Here is a 24391-nt window from a genome sequence, read left to right as displayed (position 1 = left end):
CTCCCACCTTGGCCTTTCAAAGTGCTGGGATTACAGGCTTCAACTGTGCCTGGCCTTTTTTTTTTTTTTTTTTTTTTTTTTTTTTTAAGATTGAGTCTTGCTCTGTTGCCCAGGCTGGAGTGCAGTGGTGCGATCTCGGCTCACTGCAACCTCTGCTTCCTGAGATCAAGCGATCCTCCTGCCTCAGCTTCCCGAATAGCTGGGACTATAGGCATGTGCCACCATGCCTGGCTAATTTTTGTATTTTTAGTACAGACAGGGTTTCATCATGTTGGCCAGGCTGGTCTCAAACTCCTGACCGCAAAGTGATCTGCCTGCCTCGAAGTGCTGGGATTACAGGTGTGAGCCACTGCACTCGGCTTTTTGCTGAATGAACATTTTGAAAGTAACTTGCTGACGTGACACTTTGGCTCTAAATATTTCAGTATGTATCTCCTAAGAATAAGGATATTTCCCTATGTAACTATAACATCATCATCATACCCAAGAAATTTAACATTCTCTGACATATTTGGTTCTTAGATTTCTTTTTTTTTTGAGACGGAGTTTTGCTCGTTGCCGGTGAGATCTTGGCTCACTACAACCTCCGCCTCCCAGGTTCAAGTGATTCTCCTGCCTCAGCCTCCCCAGTAGCTGGGATTACAGCCATGTGCCACCACACCTGGCTGATTTTGTATTTTTAGTAGAGACGGGATTTCTCCATGTTGGTCAGGCTGGTTTCAAACTCCCGACCTCAGGTGATCCGCCCGCCTCAGCCTCCGAAGGTGCTGGGATTACAGGTGTGAGCCACCGCGCCCGGCCTTGGTTCTTAGATTTCTAATCCAATAAACTTGTCATTTTACAAATAGCTTTTATGAGTTCTATACTCTCCACCTGTATAAAAAAATTTGACAAGACACCATCTGCCCTGATTCTGGGTTAGTTCTTTTTGCCGAAATCACTCAGGACAATGCTAACATCTTCACCAGTGCTGTTACTTTCTCATGGCTGTGCAGTGTTCCAGCACTCGGAAATTCTGTAATTTAACCAGATTCCTCCTGATGGAACTGGGCCCAAGTCTGTCTTTTCCTACCACAAACAGTGTCACAGGGAATATTCCTCTACCCCTATCTTTGTGCGTATGGAAGTGCTGAGTCATTTTAAATATTGCACATTTAGAATATACTTAGAAATTTCCAAATTGCCCTTCTAAACAAGGCTGAACCAGTTTCCGCTCCCCCCTTTTTTTTTTTTTGAGAAGGAGTCTCACTCTGTTGCCCAGGTTAAAGTGCAGTGGCATGATCTCGCCTCACCACAAACTCTGCCTCTTGGGTTTAAGCAATTCTCCTGCTTCAGCCTTCCGTGTAGCTCGGACTACAAGTGCACGCCACCATGCCCAGATTATTTTTGTATTTTTAGTAGAGACAGGCTGGTCTCAAACTCCTGACCTTGTGATCCACCCGCCTCGGCCTCCCAAAGTGCTGAGATTACAGGCGTGAGCCACCGCGCCCAGCCTCTGCTCCCTTTGATAACTGAGCCTGGTTTCAGCGGGGCTGTCTCCAGTTCAGTGACACTGATGGAGACAGTCAGTGGCACTGATGGAGACAGCCATGGTCAGGGGGCTGCAGATGAGTGGTGAGTAGCAGAGTTTCTTTTCTTTTTTTTTTTTTTTTTTTTTGAGACAGAGTCTCAATCTGTCGCCTGGGCTGGCATGCAGTGGTGTGATCTCAGCTCACTGCAACCTCCACCTCCTGGATTCAACGATTCTTGCGGCCCAGCCTCCTGAGTAGTGTGCGCCACCACGCCCAGCTAATTTTTGTTTTTTTTTTTTTTTTTTGGTAGAAATGGGGTTTCACCACGTTGGCTGGGCTGGTCTCAAACTCCTGACCTCAAGTGATCTGCCCGCCTTGGCCTCCCAAAGTGCTGGGATTATAGGCATGAGCCACCGCGCCTGGCTGAGTAGCACAATTTCTTAAAGTTTGTTTAGAATATATATATATAATTTTTTTTTTTAAAGACATAGGGTTTTTCTCTGTCACCCAAACTGGACTGCAGTGGTGCGATCCTAGCTCACTGCAGCTTCGACCTCCCAGGCTAAAGCGATCCTCCCACCTCAGTCTCCAGATTAGCTGGGACTACAGGCACACACCACCACACCTGGCTAATTTTTTTAACTTTTTGTAGAGATGAGGTCTTACTATGTTGCCCAGGCTGGTCTCAAACTCCTGGGTTCACACAATTCTGCTTCTGCCTCTCCAATGTGCTGGAATACATTTTTTCCCATTTAAAAATACTACACACTCATCATAGAAAATGTAGAAAATAGAAAAAAAAGATTCGTCCATCGTCCTGCCAACCAGATGCAATCACTATGAACATTTGTTTAACTGCCTTCTAGTCTTTTTCTTTTTTACAACACCGTGACTGTTCTGTAAATGGAAATGTTGTACTCTGATGCATTCCTCCCGTGCACAGAGTAGGCCACTTGATTTCATGCAATAATGGACTTGATCACTATATACTTATACATGCGATTGGCGGATCCACAGCTTAGACAGCTCCATCACACTGGAAAGCTCAATTCTTTTTCTTTTAGAGACAGGGTCTCGCCATCTTGCCCAGGCTGGTCTTGAACTCCTGAGCTCAACCGATCTGCCTGCCTTAGCCTCCCCAAGTGCTGGGATTACAGGGATGAGCCACCACGCCCGGCCAAAACTCAATTCTTTTTTTTTTTTTTTTTCTTGCTCTATTGCCCTGGCTGGAGTGCAGTGGAGCCACCTTGGCTCACTGCAACCTCCACTTCCAGGTTCAAGCGATTCTCTTGCCTCAGCCTCCCGAGTAGCCGGGACTACAGGTGTGCGTATTAGCCACCATGCCTGGCTGATTTTTGTATTTTTTAGTAGAGATAAAGTTTCACCATGTTGGCCAGGTTGGTCCTGAACTCCTGACCTCAGGTGATCCACCTGCCTTGGCCTCCCAAAGCGCTGGGATTACAGGCACGAGCCACCGTGCCTGGCCAAAAGCTCAATTCCTTAATCAAAGTGTTTAATAAGTTTTAGTGTGTCTTGGGATATTAAAAAACAATGAGCTTGACCTGTGTGGCCATCACGGCCCTCTGTGAAGCACAACCGCAAAAGCCCTGGCCGTGGGTGGAACAGAACCCCTGGGCCCCATTCTGGCTGGACCGCGGGGGAGTTCCAGAATCTTGGGTAGGCTATGCCATCTTTCTGGGTCTTGGTTTCCTCGCATGTAAGCTGTGAAGACGGACTGGAGCGTGGCTACCTCCCTTCCAGCCTAAGGTTCCGTGCAGGAAAGGCCTGAGGCTGCCATCCTTGGAAAGACCTGCCTGCAAAGGTGGTAGCTGGCACCAGGGAGCTGGGATTATGGGGAGGGTTCCTGCCATTCCTTGATAAGAGCGGCTCACGCTGCCTACACTGCATAAATAAGGAGGTTTACGCTGAACACCCGCTTTCCTGCTGGAAGTATGGAATTTAGGCACGTGCTAGGCAGAGGCAGCCAACCTGAACAGTCCTAATACAAGCCTGGACACCGAAACTTTAATGAGCTTCCCCGGTAGACAGCATGTTACAAGTGTTGTCACCACTCACTGCTGGAGGAATTAAGCCCATCCCATGTGACTCCACCGGGAGAGGACTCTTGGAAGCTGATGCCGGCTTCCTCCAAACATCAACTCACACACCATTCCCTTTGCTGATTCTGCCTTATGTCTTTTCACTATAATCACAGCCGTGAGAGAGCGGATTGCAGAGTCCTGAGTCCACCCGGGGCTGGTCTTGGGAGCCCTGATACGGGCTCTGTGACTCAATGCCTGTGACCAGGAGCCAACAGCCCTCCGCCGGAAGACACCCTGTGCTTCACTGACTCATTTTGGGAACTGCTATTGAAACACATGACATTACATATCCTACATCTCAAGGACTAAGCAAAATAACCATTTGTTACGATGATGACTCAAACATACTTCTCTCCAGCTCCTTGAGCCCTCTGGTTGATTTTAAATAGAGCAGGAAGAGAATATGGACCGGGGGAAGGTTTTGTGAGCCCAGCTCGTTGGGTTAGGAGTTGACCTTTCTTTTGGTTTCTCAAAGTGGTGACACCGAGAACAGTCCCCTTTAGGAGCAGGTGTCACCAAGGTCTAACATCCCCATTACGTGCAGGGGGTGTTTCCAGTCTCTGTGGTGGAAACGGGAGACTGTATCACTGTATCCGGGCTTCTCAATCGGTTATCGCTTGTGCAGCTCGCTCTCATCTGCGGGAGCCGAAGCCAGCAGCACAGCTGACTCTGGAGACGGGCGCAGGCCAGGCCCCTCCAGGCAGAGGCGGGACAGCAGCACGTGGGCTAATGCCAGAGGGAGAGGGAGGCAGAGCACAGCATTTGCTTTCCACCTTTACTTCCAAGGAAGAAAAGCCATCATACACAGCATGTGCACTCAGAAACCAAGGGGGCTGCCTCGCAACAGAAGGCATCTGTAACAAGCAGGTACGAGGAAAGCTTCACAGCTAGAACCTGTGTTTCCTATTCTAATACCAAAGGAACAAAGGAGCGGATCCTATTCCCAAATCAAATAGCAAAGATCCATTTCAAAAGCCGAATTTCTTTTTCTTTCCTTTCCTTTTTTTTTTTTTTTTTTTCCAGACGGAGTCTTGCTCTGTCCCCCAGGCTGGAGTGCAGTGGTGCAATCTAGGCTCACTGCAACCTCTGCCTCCCGGGTTCTAGCGATTCTCCTGCCTCAGCCTCCCGAGTAGCTGGGATTACAGGTGCCCGCCACCACATCCAGCTCATTTTTGTATTTTTAGTAGAGATGGGGTTTCACAAAATGTTGGTCAGGCTGGTCTCGAACTCCTGACCTCAGGTGATCCACCCGCCTCAGCCTCCCAAAGTGTTGGGATTACAGGCGTGAGCTACCACAACCGGCTCAAAAAGAGGCATTTCATGTGACTAAATGCAGGAGTTAATTTATAAGTCATAAATGGAAGTTAGAGTAAAATACAGTGTAATCCGTTATCATGGAGAAGAGGGATTGAAAAACCGAAAAAAATAGAAAGCAAACATCACTTGCAGTCCTAACCAGCCAAACGTGGCTTCGGTTAACACTTTGGTATATTTCAGTGCCATTTAAAATCTACCCCTAGGGAGGTGGTCAGGGCAGAGGGGGTCAGCAGCCATGGGGTTAGGGGGACTTCTGGGGTGCTGGTAATGCTCTACCTCTTGGTCTGGGTGGTAGTTAAATGGGTGTGTTCTCTGGTGAAAATGCACTGAGCTGTCCTTTTATGATCAGGTACTCTTCTGTGCATACTGACACATACATCAATAAAAGGTTAAGAAAAGATGCTAGGTGCTTTACTTTTAAGTACTACAGCTGTAATCATCACTCATTCACTACATCCTAAGTATTAAATCTCGTACAAATTTTTACTATATATAAATACCTAGTTGTACCTATAGTACATACATAGTTTCACCTAGTAAATGAAAATCTTAAATGTTTTCCATATTTACTGCATTTTAACAGTTGTAATAAATTATTATTGACAACTACAGTTGCTGATGAATCTTTTTTTTTTTTTTTTTTTGAGACAGAGTCTCATTCTGTCGCCCAGGCTGGAGTGCAATGGCCGATCTTGGCTCACTGCAACCTCCGCATCCCGGGTTCAAGCAATTCTCATGCCTCAGCCTCCCAAGGGGCTAGGATTACAGGTGCCCCACCACCACCCCAGCTAATTTTTGTATTTTTAGTAGAGATGGGGTTTTGCCATATTGGCCAGGCTGGTCTTGAACTCCTGACCTCAGGTAATCCACCTGCCTCGGCCTCCCAAAGTGCTGGGATTACAGGAGTGAGCCAACGTGCCTGACCTTTTTTTTGAGACAGAGTCTTGCTGTGACAACCAGGCTGGGGTGCAAGGGCACCATCACAGCTCAGTGCAGCCTCGAATTCCTGGCCTCAAGCCCACCTTAGCCTCCTCAGTAGCTGGGACTACAGTTGCATACCACCACACCTGGCTAATTTTTACAAAATTTTTTTTTTTTTTTTCTTTTGAGACAGACTCTCGCTCTGTCGCCCAGGCTGGAGTGCAGTGGCGCGATCTCGGCTCACTGCAAGCTCCGCCTCCCGGGTTCACGCCATTCTCCTGCCTCAGCCTCTCCGAGTAGCTGGGACTACAGGCTCCCGCCACCACGCCCGGCTAATTTTTTTTTGTATTTTTAGTAGAGACGGGGTTTCACCGTGGTCTCGATCTCCTGACCTCGTGATCCGCCCACCTCGGCCTCCCAAAGTGCTGGGATTACAAGCGTGAGCCACCGCGCACGGCCAATTTTTACAAATTTTTACAGAAACAGGATTTCGCTTTGTTGCCCAGGCTGGTCTAGAACTCCAGGCCTCAAGTAATCTTCCTGCCTTGGCCTCCCAAAGTGCTGGGATTACAGGCATGAGTCACTGTGCCCGGTCTTTTTCTGTGTGCTTTGATTTTCTCTCCCTTCCTCTCAAATCTGTCCATCTTTTCGTTGTGGTTCTATTTATTATTTGTAAGCCTGGAAAGTTATCAGTTTTAGAGTCTTGAAAACTATTGAATTTTACTTTTTCTAGATTTTATATAGTTTAATTTTTATTTCCGACTCTTCAATTTATTTAGAATTTATTCTGATGTTTACAGTAAAGCAAGGGTCAAACATTTACTATTTTGGAATTCAAGTCAGTTATTTTATTATTTGTTGTTTTGAGACACAGTCTCACTCTGTCACCCAGGCTGGAGTGCAGTGGCACCATCTTGGCTCACTGCAAGCTCCGCCTCCCGGGTTCACACCATTCTCCTGCCTCAGCCTCCTGAGTAGCTGGGACTACAGGCACCTGCCACCACGCCCAGCTAATTTTTTTTTTTTTTTGGTATTTTTAGTAGAGACAGAGTTTCGCTGTGTTAGCCAGGATGGTCTCGATCTCCTGACCTCGTGATCCGCCCGCCTCGGCCTCCCAAAGTGCTGGGATTACAGGTGTGAGCCACCGCACCCGGCCGATTTCAAGTCAGTTATTTTAAAATATTTTACAAAATAACTTTTTTCTTTGATTTGCGAGATTTCCTTTGTTGCATGCGAAAGTCTTACTTAAATTACAATGACTTTAATGTCTTATTAAAATAATAAAACTAATTTTATTTTCCCCATTGGACATTATAACTATGATATAGTTCAACAAGGAGATATTTTCCACTTTCCATTATAAGAATGCATATATTGTTCATTTTATTCAAGATCCCACTGTTTTAAGGAAACTTAGAAATGGGCAGGGTAATATAGTCACTCTCGTTTATTCAGACAGAGGCGCAATATTAAAAGCTTACCTGAAATTCTGTACTGCGTCAAGAGGCGAAGTTAATACAGAACTGAAATTAAAATGCAGAAAAATATTATTATAAAGAGCAAAGAAGGCATTCTACAAGGCAACTGAAAAGAACTTGAACAAACTATGTTCCTTTTTTAGACATGGTTGTACATCGACATAAAGCCACCTGCTTCCACCTCTTTCTTCACGTCTGTGTCTCCCATTGCTGGGGGCAGTTCCCTTGGTAAAGCTGAGTTTATGTCTTTGTTTACCATCCTGCATCCTCTCTATCCTGCTGAGGCTTAGCAACCGTGATGGGATTAGGGGCTCTGAGGTCTCACGTGGATTGAGGAGTTCTAGGCCGAGCGGAACTTCAACCACCATGCCTACCCCAGATCTGCTATTTGAACTCTGGGCGCAAATGAGGCAGAGGGGTCCCCCATCACTGTGGCTCTCCAGCTCCAGGTGGAAAAGCCCCGCAGCCATGACTAAAGGCCACAGTGAATGCCCGATGAGGGACCTGTGATGGATTTAAAAGGTAAAAAGCAGTTTGCTGGATTTCATACTCTCGAGAAAGAGCTCATCATGACCATCGTTCTAGATGGCCATACCTTCAGGAAAATCCAAGTCTGCTTTATTTTGCTTAATCTATTCATTAAAGTTTCCTTTCAAGTACTGAATGACAGTCCTATTTTAAATTCCCTTTTTGATCTTAATTTGCAGGGAATTTAAATGTCTTTCGTATTGTGATTCTTAAGTAAACTGAGGACGGATGCTCACGCTGCCCATGGCTGGACTGTTGCTTTGCTAATAACCAAAGACACCCCGTGCCTACTCCATCTGCCACTGAAAATACTGCAGTAAATGGAATCATTTTGTGCTTTTGAATGTATTCAAGCAGAGGTCCTTGGCAACAGTAATGCCACTCCAAGGGGGCATTTTGGAAATGCCAGGGGTCCTTCTGGTTCTCTTAATAACTCAGAGAGCCAGAATGTTAGATCTCCTGCAAGGACAAGGAAGAAATGTCCCATGTGACTTTAAAATATTCTGCACACCTAAACCCTCTGTAATTGTAAACAGGCGGTTCTTCAATACACACTAATAGTGAAACATTTTTATAAGCAGTTATAGGAAAAGCCCAATATTTGGGAGAAGTTTATTACATGAATAGAAGCTTAATGGGCTTAAGATATCACGAAATATTTGAATAAATTGTTCACTGCTTACATTCTGCTATACAAGGTATTACCGTATTTCCAACAACATATTTAGTTGAAAAGGCTTAAAATACCCTGAAACCAGTTGCAAATGTGCAATAGGCAATTTGAGACTTACTTTTTATTTTTATTTTTGGAGACGGAGTCTTGCTCTGTCACCCAGGCTGGAGTGCAGTGGTGCGATCTTGGTTCACTGCAACCTCTGCCCCCTGGGGTCAATCAATTCTCCTGCCTCAGCCTCCTGAGTAGCTGGGACTACAGGTGCACACCGCCATGCCTGGCTAATTTTTTGTATTTTTAGTAGAGACAGGGTTTCACGGTGTCATCCAGGCTGTCTCGAACACCTGAGCTCAGACAATCCACCCGCTTCAGCCTCCCAAAAGGGCTAGGATTACAGGCGTAAGCACCAAGCCCGGCTGGGACTTATTTTTAATAAATCAAGAATTATTCAATTAGTGCAACACATGAAAGATAGGGATCTTACTGGATGTCACTAATGGCAAATATTTTAAATACAGCACCTATCACTGCCATCCTATATGTTTTTACATTTTTTGTAGTACAATGATGAGAACTGGGCTTGTCCCCAGAGGTCTACCGGCCTCCCTGACTCCTGTTTCTATGTCTGCGCCATCCCATTCCTCAGCACCTACCAGTGATATGGTTTTGAAGGCCAACGTCCTCCTCAGTGTATAGAGGATTTCAAAACAAAAGACCTATGTTCAGTGACTGGTCATTAATCCTATGTCTCATGACATCATATGGGGAAATGTTTTGACCTATTTATTAGTTTTTGTTTTTGAGATGGAATCTCACTCTTGTCGCCCAGGCTGGAGTGCAATGCCGCAATCTCAGCTCACTGCAACCTCTGCCTCCCGGGTACAAGCAGTTCTCCTACCTCAGCCTCCCAAGTAGCTGGGATTACAGGTGCACACCACCATGCTCGACTAATTTTTGTATTTTTTGGCCAGGCTGGTCTTGAACTCCTGACCTCAGGTGATCTGCCTGCCTTGGCCTCCCAAAGTGCTGGGATTACAGGCATGAGCCACTGTGCTCAGCCTGACATAATATTTTGAAATAAGCCTCAGGTGACTTCCAGGCTGTGACCTGTCCTGGTTCATGAACCCTACCCCACTCAAGGAAAGTCAACAGCAGCTTCCTCTCCACCTTCACATCCATCTGCATCTCTGCTCTTTCATAGCCCTGACCATCTTCTATGAAATCCTTCAGGTCCTACTTTCTTAGATTCCAGCCCATTCATCAGAAGTCACCTCACACCTGCAATGGCGGCATTATGTTTTCCAGGATGTCTACATTCAAATATCCAGAGTGCTGTTCTAAATGATATTCTTTTTCTTTTTTTTGCATATTACTCTGAGGGCATCTCATTAGCTCTTTGGTATGATGTGTGCTGAAAGCTATTTTGGGTCATGATGGGAAATATCTCTATCGGGGTGTGAGAAGCAATGTGCAAATGCAGCTGGGCCCTAAGCAACCTCGGGCAAGGTGGCCACACACCCTGGTGCCCGCAAGCAGTGCTGGCTGCGTACCTGTCTGGGCACAGGGAGACGTAGAGCAGGAGCAGTGGCCCGGCCCCCACGACGGTGGCGAGGGAGGACCTCATCCAGGAGCTGAGCTGGCAGAAGTTACAGTAGTGCACGACGGCAATCAGCGCAGCCGAGCCTGTAAACACTGGGAACTGCAAGAGGCGAAGGGTTAGGATAGCCACCCGGGGCCCCCCCCACCACCCCCACTATACCCGGGCTGACAAAACATTCACCACTAATCCATGCTTCTTTTTTTTTTTTTTACAGAGTCTCACTCTGTTGCCCAGGCTGGAGTGCAGTGGTGTGATCTCAGCTCACTGCAGCCTCTGCCTCCCGGGTTCAGGTGATTCTCCTGCCTCAGCCTCCTGTGTAGCTGGGATTACAGGCTCCCGGCACCACGCCTGGCTACTTTTTGTATTTTTAGTAGAGATAGGGTTTCACCATGTTGGCCAGGCTGGTCTTGAACTCCTGACCTCAGGTGATCCACCTGCCTCAGCCTCCCAAAGTGCCTGGGATTACAGGTATGAGCCACTGCTCCTGGCCTAATCCATGTTTCTGTGTAATCTAAAAATATCACCAATACCAGTAATTGCTCACTATCTGCAGTCAGTCTTTTGCTACTGGGCAGTGTCAAGGACAGATCAAGCCTCTAGGTTCACTACCCAGCGTGAGGCTCCCTGTTCACATGGTATTAAGCTCGTCTGCAGGCATGGGAAATGGCACGTGTCTTTGTGGAAAGGAAAGGGAGGCCTCCCCGTTTGAGAACCACTGTATGATCAGTTTCCTTCAAAACGCTTTTCCTTGGGGCCCAGTGAGATGTGATTTGGGGCTAAAGTAGCAAACACCATCAGCCCGCCCGGAAGCTCGTGCTCACTTGCACCAGAAGGATCATCTCCCATGGTCGCGCGGGTTCCCTCTCCATGGAGTTTAGCACAGGTCCCTTCCCGATCAGCAGCAGCCGATCCGGGCACAAGTCAATTCTGTGTGCCAGGTATGCTTCTCGCATGGTTAGGAAATGTGGGGCAGACGCTTCTTTGTAAAGCGTGAAGGAAAATAACTGATTTGGAACTTGATGAAGAACAACCCACGCGGGCAGGGACTTGTGCCCACTGGGGACTCCCCAGCCCGGCCATTGCCAGGGCGTGAGCATCTGGGCAGGCCGGTGCTAAGTCAGCTTCTAAAAAAGCTGGCTCAGGATGGTAAAAGAGTTCGTGCCTCTTCAAGGGTTTATTTTATTTATTTTATTTTATTGTGTGACGGAGTCTCACTGTGTCACCCAGGCTGCAGTGCGGTGGTGCAATCTCAGCTCACTGCAACGTCCGCCTCCCAGGTTCAAGCGATTCTCCTGCCTCAGCCTGCCAAGTAGCTGGGATTAAAGGTGTGCACCACCACGCCCAGCTAACTGTATTTTTAGTAGAGATGGGGTTTCACCATGTTGGCCAGGATGGTCTCGATCTCTTGACCTTGTGATCCGCCCACCTCCACCTCCCAAAGTGCTGGGATTACAGGCATGAGCCACCGTGCCTGGCCAAAGGGTTTATTTTTAAATTGCTATCCCAAGTGATTTAAAGAAAAAGAAAGATTAGGGAGTCCAGGAGAACGTGGAAATAAAACGGCTGAGCCTTTACTTACGTGTATGTTTGTCTCATATTCGGAGGTGACGTGGGAGTAGACAGCCAGTGCGGGGAGCGACACCAGGATGGCCCCGATGCAGTGACGTGGTAGCCAGCCGGCGATCCACTCCAGCAGGCGCTTGGTGCAGGCCATGACGTCCTCCAGGAAGAACACCATCCTGCGAGAGGGATGGGGGTTAGCAGGAGTGACGGGGCCTAGGGTGGGTCATCGGCCAGGAGACAGGTGTGAGGCCGCAGCCAGTGCCGCCCCCCACTCTCTCCCGTGTTGCTCCTGGGATGGGCATGGGAGCAGGCGTCGGGTGGGGGGTCTACCTCCCTCATTTTTGGTGGAAGGCAAGGAAGCCGAGCTCAGCTTATTGTACCTGATTCTAGGGTCACAGGTTGCATTGTGATAAAACATGCTTGTGAAAAGCACACGCTTCGCTCGTCTCACGGAGCACGTGAGAGTATCACAGGCCCTGAGCAGAGTCTCCTGGGGGCCACCACGCTGCCATCACCTGCTCCCATTGGCTTCTGAGGCAGGAGGTCTTGACAGGGGCAGCTTTGGAGGCGCCCTGGAATTCTGTGGAGCCCGTGCAGTTGTCGCAGCAGGAGAGGCGGTCCTGGCGTCTGGTGGGCAGGCGCCAGGGACAGATGCATCCTGCACGTGGGTGGGTGCCACCCAGGGAGGTTCTGCCCCGCACCCCACACAGCAGCCACACCCCTGGGCACCCAGAAAGGCGGAAGGCTGCTGACAGCATCTTAGCCCAGAGGCTGTGTCCCAGCTACAGACAGGGTGCTCTGTGGTGGTGCTGACACACCCTGGATTTTCTTGGAGGGCAGCTCCTGTGGAAACTGAGTGAGAGTGATCTCTGCTCTGTTTGGGGCATCATCATCAGTGTTTCAGAAAATCACATCACAGGCTGAACCTGGCTCGTGGCGCTTGGACCACCAAACCCGCACACGTGCGCCGTCTGCATCTGGGCTGTCATGTTCATCGTGCGTTGTGTGCAGCTGGCGGCTTCGGGACTCTCCAGGCAGCGGGGCCCTGTCGTACGTGAGGTCCAGCACCACGTATTTCATTTTAAAAGACTTTGTCCTTCTGAGCAGAGCGACTGTATCCCTGACTCCTTTCGCAGGCGCGTGTCTAGGCGGGCTCCGTTTCAGGAGTGTGGTGTTGACACAATAAAAACTTCCGTATAAAAAAGCAGCTGAGCCGGGCGCAGTGGCTCACGCCTGTAATCCCAGCACTTTGGGAGGCCGAGGCGGGCGGATCACGAGGTCAACAGATCGAGACCACGGTGAAACCCCGTCTCTACTAAAAATACAAAAAATTAGCCGGGCGTGGTGGCGGGTGCCTGTAGTCCCAGCTACTCGGAGAGGCTGAGGCAGGTGAATGGCGTGAACCCGGGAGGCGGAGCTTGCAGTGAGCCGAGATCGCGCCACTGCACTCCAGCCTGGGTGACAGAGCGAGACTCCGTCTCCCAAAAAAAAAAAAAAAAAAAAAAAAGCAGCTGATTGTGCAGGCCGAGAACCACTGCGAGGAGGAGGAACAGGTCTTATGGGGAGGTGAGGAGAGGGTGTGGGGTCCTCGTGGGGAGACAGTCCTTCTCTCAAGCTTGCTGCCAGGGAGCCGGGGATAGGCCTGCTGTCCCTGCGGAGAGGCTGGGTGGGGGCCGCTGTTGTGACTGAACAGCAGAAGAGCCTCTGGCACAGGGTCCCCCGCCCCGTCCAGCAGCCCAGCCTTCGGGCCTGAACACCTACCACGCTTCCACCTCTTGGCTGTGTGGTGTGGCCAGGCGAGGAAACGCTCACTCTCCAGCCATTCCCCACATGGACGCAGGCACAGCCTCGCCCTTTTAGGGTCCTGGACAGCCCTGGCTTCCTGATATTTGAAGGATAATGAAGGCTTTGGAATATTTCCAAGAATAACCACAAATATGCAGAATACAGAGGCCGCAGGAGGGGTGACAGAGGGAACCAAGTTCCCAGTCAGCAGCAGAAAAGATGTGGGGTCGGGGGGGTGGCCTTCAGGCTGGTCCCTGAGACTGCAGGGACCTGAAAATGAGACCTCACGCCTGCCGGGGGCAGAGCAAAGAGGGAGACGCAGGAAGCCTCCTGGAGGCGACAGGCGGGGCCTGGGCCAGTCACTGAGAAGGCGCCTGGCTTCCCTCCTGTACAGGAAAGGGATGGGGCGCCCGTATACCCCATAGCTCAGGCTCCCGTCAAGCTGGGGTCCAAAACACGGCCCTCAGGGGGGCCAGGGAAGCCTTTCAGGGTTTGGGCCTCTTCCAGGCTTGATGATTCCTGGTAAATGGAACCAAATCCCACCAGAGGCCTGTTCAGGGGTGCAGCAGCCACCGCCTTTACCAGAGGAGTGGGGAGTGTGTCCGTGCAGGCGGTTCCAGCGCACCTCACCCCAGCCCTCCGCAGTCTAGACCGGGGTTGGCCTCAGTGCTTTAGAATTGGCTCTGAAGGAGCAGGGAATGATGGCTAAAGGGTGAAAGTAAAAAGGCGCGGACACAATGCTAGTCTCAGAGCCCTCAAGGCGCTACAACCACCCACATTAGAGGAAAACCTGGGGTGGGCCACGGAGGGCAGACCTGAGGGAGTGACGGCCCATAAGGACGGAGGTGCCTGATAGTTACATAGTGGTGATACTCATACAATTCTTCAAATTTACTAAAAATCACTGAGTTGACCACTTGAATGAGTTTATTGTATGTAAATCATATCACAATAAAGCAGATCTTTTTTTCTTTTGTGAGATGGAGTTTCGCTCTTGTCACCCAGAATGGAGTGCAATGGTGCGATCTTGGCTCACTGCAACCTCCACCTCCTGGGTTCAAGTGATTCTCCTGCCTCAGCCTCCCAAGTAGCTGGGGTTACAGGTACCCACAACCAAGACCGGCTTTTTGTTTGTTTGTTTGTTTGTTTGTTTTTAGTAGAGATGGGGTTTCACCACGTTGGCCAGGCTGGTCTCGAACTCCCAGCCTCAGGTGATCCACCTGCCTTGGCCTCCCAAAGTGCTGGGATGACAGGCGTGAGCCACCATGCCCGGCCTAAAGCTGATCTTTTTAAAGAGGAAAAACCAACCACGGGCCTGAGTATGTCTGGTTTGGGTTCTGTGGAAGCGGACCCTGGAAGGGTTTGCGGGCGACGGCTCCTTTAGGAGGGGTCCCCAGAAGCACAGGAGGGCACTGAGGCAGGAGGGGAGGCTGTGCCAGGAAGAGGGCTGCTCGCTGGGGGTGATGGGGCATGAGCCCGCAGGGAGTTCTGGGAAACAGTGAGCGCACGCCGCAGAGAGCACAGCCCACGGCAGCCTCGGAGGAAGCTGAAAGCGTCCTGGGTACAGCGCAGGTGGGAGGGAGCAGGCAGGAATCCCAGCCTGCCCACCCCAGATGGGAGAAGCCAGCATTCCAGAGCCTCAGGCCAGACTCAAAGCCATTCATTTCTGCCCTGGGATGTGAGATAAGGGCAGGAGACGCTCAAGGTCAGGGCTGCCTACCCCTGTCTGTTTGAAGCCCAGCTCCTGGGCACAGTTGCTAGTGGGACTCTGCCAGGCCGGCAGCCATCCTGTTGAGGGTGACAGGACCACGAAAGGGGCTTGTGGTGCCCAGGACGGGGACCACGTAGGGCCACCTGCCTGCTCAGGAATACAGAGCCACTGCGAGCCCCCTCAGGGAGTCAGGCCGGTCCCGAGGGCCCAGCTTTCCCAAGACGCACCTGTGGTCTACTCGGAGCCTCTGTCCCCTTTAAAATGAGCTGTCTTTTTATTATCCATCTGTATGCGCTCTTTATCCGTTCTAGATGTTAGACCTTGTCCGAGGCCTGATCTGCAAATGTTCCCTCCCATTCTGTGGCTTCTTTCGCTTTCTTGATGGTGTTCTTTGCAGTGCAACGGCTTAACTTTTGATGAAGTTGAGCTTGTCTATTCTTTCTTCTGTTGGCGTCACACCCAAGAGACGATCACCTGAGGCAAGTGCGCGGAGATGCCGCTATGGGTCTATGTTTGGCTCCCACTCTCTGAAGAGGCGTCTGCTGACCCAGGCCCATCGATCATCTACCCCCGCTCATGTCTTTTCCTTTCCTTCCTCCAGATAGTTTCTGATCTTCTCACCTTCTCCTTTGCAGCCTCTGACCCTGGAGATCTGGGGACAAGCTGGCAGCAGTCGGGGCTGCGGGGTCACTGCCCCCTCCAGCGAGGTGGTCCTCCCCATGTGGGACAACGTCAGGGAGGGAGGATGCCTGGGTACAGGGCTGGGGGAGGACACGGGGGCCCATCTCCAGAAATCAGCCAGCAGGGACAGACAGCTGGCTGGGGACCAGTCCAACTGCTCAGCCATAAGCCACGGAGCCAGAAGAGGGAGCTAACGGCTCAGAGCTGGAGACCCAGGCCACGCAGCGCTTACCTGATGGACACCGCGAGGGACAGCACCTCCAGCAGCAGGGCCGCGCTGAAGACCGCCAGGGCAGCGGGCGGGGGAGGCGCGGTGGCCGCCTCGTACTTCAGGAAGCAGGTGGTGGACAGCGTCAGAAACACTGTGGTTGACAGAAACACATCCAGGAGGGAGCTGAAGGTGGGACTAGCAAACGTCTTCACGGGGGAGTTCTTTATGACCTGTGTGGAGCAGGAGTGGAGCAGAATGACTGGGCAGCCAGGAGCGCAGTTCAGATGGAGAAACGCAACACGTGCTGAGCGCTGCTGCTCTGGGCCGGGCACGGGGCGGGAAGGCTCTTGGAGGGCTGTCTCCCTCTATTACGCCATTTAACACTGGGGAGTCAAAGGCACAGAGAAGTTAAACTTGCCCAGGGGGCCGGGCACGGTGGCTCATGCCTGTAATCCCGGCACTTTGGGAGGCTGAGGCAGGAGGGTCGCTGGAGCCCAGGAGTTCAAGGCCAGCCTGAGTAACACAGTGAGACCCCATCTCTACAAAAAATTTTAAAATTAGCCAGGCATGGCAGTGTGTGACTGCGGTCCCAGCTACTGGGGAGGATAAGGCAGGAGGATCGTGTGAGCCCAGGAGTTTGAGGCCACAGTGAGCTATAATCATGCCACTGCACTCCAGCCTGGGCAACATAACGAGACCCCCGTCTACCAAAAAATAAAATTAGCTGGGCATAGTGGTTCCTGCCTGTAGTCCCAGGGACTTGGCGGGCTGAGGTGGACGATTGCTTGAGCCCAGGAGTTTGAAGCTACAGTGAACTATGATCACACCACTGCAGAATCATACCGTTTCCAAAAACAAAAACAAAAGAAAACACAAAAAAACCCGGCCAGGGTCACAGAGCAACTGATTATGACCCAGCACATTCTCGTAGACACGTCATATATTTAGCTGAAAGATGAGTTACTGACTGGCGCAGGTGAGGTCCCTGCATCTGTAAGGCAGTTGGATGAGAGCAATGTGCAGGGAGGTCCTGTGCATGGCAGAGTCCTAGGTTCAGCAGGTGCGAAAGCGGGGCTTCATGGCGGAAGTGGCCGATGGGGATTTAAGTGGCACATCGTCGCCTGGGAACCTACGGGGCCTGGCTCTGTGCTGGGGGCCAGGGCCCACACGAAATGATGCCCTTGGGCAGCTCACAGCTGAAGATGGGAGGGACAGGGATATGAAACGCAGGCAGGTGCGTCAAGTACACTAGAGAGGCATGCACTAGTGTTCGGCAGCTGAGGGGGAGAAATAATGATGCTGACATGTCCAAGAGGTGACCAGGCCCAGGCCCAGGCCCTGCAGGGCTCTGGGGAGGTGCAATCTCCATTGATGCTCACAGTACCCCACAGGCAGGAACTACCACCCATCACGGTGTACAGATTGGGAGGCCAAGGCCAGGGGCTACCCCGAGGGCACACAGCGAACAAGGAGCCAGGCCAGGACTTGGCATGGACCGGTTGACTCCTGAGCGCACCCCTAACCTACAGGAAGGTGCAGGACCCAAAGGCAGAGGCTGTGGTTGCGAGAGGGAGGGATATAGCCAGTTCAGCTGCTTTCCATTTGGCCTTGCAACCTTCTGGCAACCCCTGAGAGGCCATGAGTGTCCACTCAGCATCGCAGCCAGGCTCGGGGCTGAGGGCAGGGTCTGGAGACGCATGGAGCGGAAAGGTCTCGTGACAGCCCTGGGTGCGGTGTGTGTTCTTTGGGACAAACCAGCTCCAGGTGCCTCGACCACTCCCAGGAACTAGGTGGGAGGGGAGGCGGGGGAGCTTGGACGGTGGGAGCAAGGCTGCCAGTCAGCCCTGATGCCAGGCTGGACCCCGCCAGGGCAACCTGGGGGCAGGGTTTGGTTCCAAATTCCCTCCAAGGAACCTGGAGGATCTGTAGGTGTCCATGTGCCCTGGAAGGGCTAGTCCGATCCCAGGCCTGGAATCCTCTCAGAAGGTGTGGGAATTTTTTTTCTTTTCTTTTTTTTTTTTTTTTTTTTTGAGACGGAACCTCGCTGTCGCCCGGCTGGAGCGCAGTGGCCCGATCTCGGCTCATTGCAACCTCCGCCTCCCGGGTTCAAGCAATTCTCCTGCCTCAGCCTCCCTCCGAGTAGCTGGGACTACAGGTGCCTGCCACCACGCCCGGCTAATTTTTGTACGATTAGTAGAGAAGGGGTTTCACCATATTGGCCAGAATGGTCTCTATCTCTTGACACTCGTGATCCGCCTGCCTCGGCCTCCCAAAGTGTTGGGATTGCAGGCGTGAGCCACCGCTCCCGGCCAGGTGTAGGAATTTCAGGGGCGACACTGCCCATGCCCACTCGCCTTGGCAGAGGCACACGCATGTCCCCTTTCTCTGGGGCTCCATCTAGTGCCCGTCAGGCGTCCGTGTCAGGGCTGGGTGCACGCATGTCCCCCGAGACATCACTGCCTTGCCCACATGTGAGGCTGGAAGGTCTCCATGTGGGCTGCTGTCCTTCCCAGAGCCCACACCTCCCACCTTCCAAGCCAAGGGCTCGGGTGCAGGGCCTTTCCTGTTCGGGGCTGCCGTCTCCTCTGCCCCATCCATGGACGCTGGCAGAGGCCCCGCTCCTCCCTCCACCTCCCTTGCGGTCTCTCCTGCCTGCCCTGCTCCTTGCCAGAGACACCTGTCCCGGCCCCGGCCTCTCCCTCTGGGCCACCCCCGGCCCTGATGCCAGAGGCTCCCCAGGCCCACCTGCCCCATCCCTGTGCATCCCGGCAGTGCCACCTGTCCCAGTCCCACTGAGAACGACGCTCCCCCACGTCATGACACTCTTTCACACTCTCTCCCTGTGGGCTCCAAACCCAGGGACAGTGCCACTGGCCGCCAGGGCACCGTGGGCCAGGCTCCACCCTGCTCACTACCCACATCCCAGGGCCTGCGGGTGCAGCTGTGCCACCATCATCGGATCACAGGCTCTGCAGCCGGGCTGTCTGGGCTCAAGGCCACTCCACCATGACTAGCTATGATACCCACCGGTCTACGCCTCAGTCGCTTTATTCAAAACCAGGGATAAACCAGTACTTGCACCTTGTGGGCGGTGGGATGCTCGGCTAAGAACGCACCCACGTGGAGCCCCCAGCATGATGAGTCCCCACACGCGGGCCAGCTGGGAGGCTCCCTTGTCCTGGCATCTCTCCTTTCCTCCCCACCGGGACCCTGTGGCCACCTGCCCTGAGTTTCGGTAACAGCCTCCCACCTATCATGTGGCCTCCTGTCTTGTCCACACTCTTATCACCCTCCAAAACTCAGCTGATATATGTTTTTCTTTTTTCTTTTTTTGAGACGGAGTTTCGCTCTTCTTGCCCAGGCTGGAGTGCAGTGGCATGGTCTCGGCTCACTGCAACCTCCGCCTCCCGAGTTCAAGCGATTTTCCTGTCTCAGCTTCCCAAGTAGCTGGGATTACAGGAACCTGCCACCATACCCAGCTAAGTTTTGTATTTTTAGTAGAGACGGGGTTTCACCATGTTGGCCAGGCTGGTCTCGAACTCCTGACCTCAGGCAATCTGCTTGCCTCAGCCTCTCAAAGTGCTGGGATTACAGGCGTGAGCCACCGCGCCCAGCCATGTTTTTCTTCTTTTTGTTGGAAGAAACAGGGTCTCACTATGTTGCTCAGGCTGGTCTATCTCCTGGCCTCAAGTGATCCTCCTGCCTCAGCTTCCTGAGTAACTGAGATTAAAGGTGTGAGCCGTGTGATCTTTGTAACACAACCGGTTCCAGATCCTTCAACAGCTCCCCGTGGCCTGTGGCATAGAGTCCATGGCGTGGGAACCATGACCCGGCCCCTGCCACCTCCTGCCACTCCCCGCCCTACCCTGCCCCGGATGTGCCTGCAACCCCCGGATACACCGGGCTCTTTGGTATCCCTAACGTTTCTGGGTGCTGGCCCCACTCTCCAGAATGTTCCATCCTACATTCCATTAATTCCTAGCCCCCCACTGAGGCAGGCTCAGGAGTTCCCCCTTTGGAGCCTCCGGCCTGGGCTTGGGGCCTCGCCGTGTGCTGGGAGGGCATTCGCAGACCTCCAGCTCCGGACACTGTTTCCACTTCCTGCTCCCTGTCAGGCCATGTCTTTTGCCCTTCCCCAGCACCAAGAACAGGCCCTGGCAGAGCAGAGGCTGAGCGTCCATTTGGTGCCTGGAGGAAGGGATGGCAAAGGTGTCTGCTGTTTGGGAGGCTCAGCAGTGCAGGGCGAGGAGCGGCCCGGACGCCTGGCTTGGCACCCACACCACTCGTGTCCGACCCCGGCTATGGGACCGCAGCCACCTGTTGAGCCTTGCTCAGCGTCAGCTTTCTCTTTGGTAAAAGGAGGATAATGATCAGCTTCCCTACAGCATTGCTATGAGGATTAAATGAGACATTTTGCCTTACAGGCCACCAACCAGCCAACTTGCAAGTCCACTCCGGGAGCCATGTCTGGGACATTACCCGATATTCACTGTCTCTTGGAGGCTGACGGAAGGGGGCACCTCCCACCCCACGAGGCATGAACTGGCTCTGCTGGGCTCAGCAGGGTCTCTCTAGAGCCCAGGCCAGGACACCACAGAGTTTAATGAAGACCTGCTGGAGGAACCAAGGGAATCAGAGTGAGAAATCCCTTTTGTTCCGGGTGGGCAGGGCACCCACTCTTGACTTGGGAACACGCAGAGGTTAGGTTTGGGCCCAGAGGAAAGAATGCAGTCAGGAAGCCGCCAGGATTCAAATCAGGCTCTAGGTTCTTGTACTATTCCTTCCAGCAACCCCCCACCTACGGGAGCGATGGGACTGTGCTGGAGGCTGTGAGGAGGGGCTGGAGGAGACAGACAGGGGTCCTACCTCACAGGAGCTGAGCATCTAGGGAGGGAGGAACACTAATCCAGAACCACACAAGGAAAGATTCCAAAATGGAGCACACATGGAGAAGAAAGTGTATGAAGGGAAGTACAATCCAGTCTAGAGTTGGGGAGAGCTTCTTGGAGGAAGTGGGATTGGGTGATGGGCTGAGAGGTCAAGGACAAGGGATTAAGGCAGTGGGGGCGGGAGACGGAATGTGGACCCAGAGTTAGAGAGAGAGGTGAAGGCCTCCTGGGCCCTTCTCAGGGGAAGAAAGCAGGGAGGGCAACAGGTAGAGAAGAGTTTCACCCAAGACTCCAGGGCAGGTGGGGGGGTCCCTTTCAGGGCAGGTGGGGGGGCTCTTCCAGGGCAGGTGGGGGGTTCCCTTCCAGGGCAGGTGTGGGGTTCCCTTCCAGGACAGGTTGTGGTGGGGGTTCCTTTCCAGGGCAGTTAAGGGGGTCCCCTTCCAAGGCTGGGGATAGCCACAGGGTCCTGGAGATGCCACGGCAGAGAAAAGGGTCTAGTAATGGCGAGGCCGCGCTTTAAGACAAAGGACTAAAGAAAGGTTTTTCTTCCTCCTTTGCAAAGAGACATTTCACATACAGTTACCACTTAGGGTTTACAGAGTGTGGGAAATCAACGTTAGCCTTCATGTTCCCATCCCTTGGTAAAACACAAAACTAACAGTGAATGACCCCGTGAGAGCAACGAACACATTCTTTAGTAAAAGCGCAAGGAGAAATGAACGCACCTCTTCTTGATAGCTGGTCCTGTAGGATCGCTCCAGCTCCTGATCCAGGAAGTTCAGGCTGAACTGATTAATGGGCGGCTTAAAAAAATAATCTTTCATCAGGCTAGAAGACACAACAAATACAGTCGATCAGTACCGAGCACCATGACTGCCAATGTTTTCAGATCACAATTAGCTACCAAAACGCTGCTCATTAGGTATATTACAACAGATGCCTCTCAAAGCGCCTGTGGAACAGACGCCACTCAGCTGCCCCTTGTTAAAACAGATCTGTGGAAAGTACTTTGTGCCTCTAAGCATGATAATATTTTGTGTTTCACCTCCGTTAAAGAATGACCATCCACCATGATTATAACACACATCATCAGAACCTTGGTTTTCTGGGGGTTTTTTTTGAGGCAAGGTCTCACTCTGTCGCCCAGGCTAGAGTGCAGTGGTGCAGAGCTCTCGGCTCACTGCAACCTCCGCCTCCCAGGTTCAAGTGATTCTCCTGCCTCAGCCTCCTGAGTAGCTGGGATTACAGGCGCCTGCCACCGCACCCAGCTAATTTTTGTACTTTTTAGTTGACGCGGGGTTTCACCATGTTGGTCAGGCTGGTCTCGAACTCCTGGGCTCAAGAGATCTGCTCATCTTGGCCTCCCAAAGTGCTGGGATGACAGGCATGAGCCACTGAGGCTTGTTTTTGAAAACACATCCTAATATCCAGGATTAGGAGAAGATGAAGGCAGCTTTTCTGTTTTGTGAAACAATCTTTTGTGAAGAACACGCAGATCACTGTGCTGAGAGTACTTACACGGATTTGGAGGCTTCAAACGAAAACATAATTCAGAACCGGCAGTCCTGTCATTCAGAGCACTGACAGTAATTGCCACCATAAAAGCTAACAGGTTGTTATCACAAAATTGTGTTTATAGTTAGCGTAATTTTGGTGCTATTGTCACAAATGCAGATTGCATGTGAAACCTGCAAAATGATAAAGCTCAGTGATTTTAATAGCAGGGAAATCAAACCCGCTTTCCCTGACTCTTTCATTCATTTATGAATTGCCAGCAAATAGTAATATCCTTTCTATACTGCAGAAAATTACGAGAAACTAAGCGAACGTTAACATGATTTCAGAAAGCAAATATAGCTGTGTTAGCCTCTCTCCCTCATACAGTGACTATCAGAAGTAAATTAGATGAGGCTGGGCGCGGTGGCTCATCCTTGTAATCCCCAGCCCTTTGGGAGGCTGGGGCAGGCGGATCACCTGAGGTCAGGAGCTCGAGACTAGCCTGGCTAACATGGTGAAACCCCGTTTCTACTAAAAATACAAAAATTAGCCGGGCCTGGTGGCAGGTGCCTGTAATCCCAGCTACTCGGGCAGCTGAGGCAGGAGAATTGCTTGAACCTGGGAGATGGAGGTTGCAGTGAGCCGAGATGGCGCCATTGCATTACAGCCTGGGCGACAGAGCAAGACTATGTCTCAAAAAAAGAGTCAATCAGGTGAAATATGTCAAGTGCCTCACGTGCCCCCCACACAAAGTAGGGCTCATCATGTGTGTTCCTTCCTCTCCTTGCAGCACAGTGGACGCTCTCCTTTCTGTGACAGGTATCCAGTAACTTCCTACATTCTCAGACTTAGAAGAGAAATAATTCTGTCCCAGGACACTGACCCTCTCTCCTCCCCTGACTCAAGGAGTGTGGACTGAGGGAAGAGCAACCACACAGCCGCAGAAAGGACGTGCACAAGGCCACATTTTAGCAGTCAAGTGGCAGAAGCGACACTGCTATTAGCTGTGCTGCTCCGTTTATTTATTATTTACTTTTTGAGATGGAGTCTCGCTCTGTTGCCCAGGCTGGAGTTGCAGTGGTGCGATCTCGGCTCATTGCAGCCTCTGCCTCCTGGGTTCAAGCAATTCTCCTACCTCAGCCTCCCGAGTAGCTGGGATTACAGGCACCCACCACCATGCCCAGCTGATTTTTGTATTTTTAGTAGAGACGGGGTTTCACCTTGTTGGCCAGGCTGGTCTTGAACTCCTGACTTCAGGTGATCTACCTGCCTCAGCCTCCCAAAGGGTTGGGATTACAGGCGTGAGCCACCGCGCCCGGCTGAAAATCACCCTTTGAGGCATCATAGTGAAGACAGAGGCAAGAATCATTAATGAATGTCAAATCTAGGGAATTCTGATGGGGAATGAAATATGTACAAGATCTTCAAGTATCTTCTCACAGATTGCTTATTAGTCATAAGAGGAATATAATAACTCTAGATGAGAGAACCCGGCACCACCTTGCCTAATTAATCAAAATTAGTATCACTAATGAGGAACAGACGGGCACCGCGTGTCCCTGGAGAGGACACCCTGAGAAGGACACGGCATCCCTTCTGCAGTCTCTGCCTGGCCAGAGGGAGAGCCTGAATCTAACCAATCCAGCTTCAGGAATATCTGATAAAAGGGCTGGGCCTGTATTTTTCAAAAATGTTACCATTAGGCCAGGCACAGGCTCACACCTGTAATCCCAGCACTTTAGGAGGCCAAGGCAGGCAGATCACCTGAGGCCAAGAGTTGGAGACCCGCCTGGCCAACATGTTAAAAACCCATCTCTACTAAACACACAAAAATTAGCTGGGCATGGTTGTGTATACCTGTAGTCCCAGCTACTTGAGAGACCGAGGCAGGAGAATTACTTGAACCTGGGAGGCGGAGGCTGCA

At 51.6% G+C, this 24391-nt stretch overlaps 1 protein-coding gene across 3 annotated transcripts in view; it reads right to left on the bottom strand.

Annotated features, from left to right (window-relative positions):
* The window catches only part of ADCY9 (adenylate cyclase 9), a 146912-nt gene that overhangs the window by 4941 nt on the left and 117580 nt on the right, over positions 1-24391 (bottom strand). For all 3 annotated transcript variants that reach the window (XM_030798060.1, XM_030798059.1, XM_030798058.1), the window contains 5 exons: positions 21696-21798; positions 16103-16311; positions 11710-11869; positions 10081-10229; positions 7333-7374 (listed from right to left, as the gene is read on the bottom strand). In XM_030798060.1, coding sequence (XP_030653920.1) covers positions 7333-7374; positions 10081-10229; positions 11710-11869; positions 16103-16311; positions 21696-21798 — 663 coding nt within the window. The remainder of the gene's footprint in view (positions 1-7332; positions 7375-10080; positions 10230-11709; positions 11870-16102; positions 16312-21695; positions 21799-24391) is intronic.

Source organism: Nomascus leucogenys, chromosome 18 (assembly GCF_006542625.1).
Source record: "Nomascus leucogenys isolate Asia chromosome 18, Asia_NLE_v1, whole genome shotgun sequence".
Lineage (NCBI taxonomy): Eukaryota > Metazoa > Chordata > Mammalia > Primates > Hylobatidae > Nomascus > Nomascus leucogenys.
This window is presented reverse-complemented; position numbering and strand designations above follow the sequence as displayed.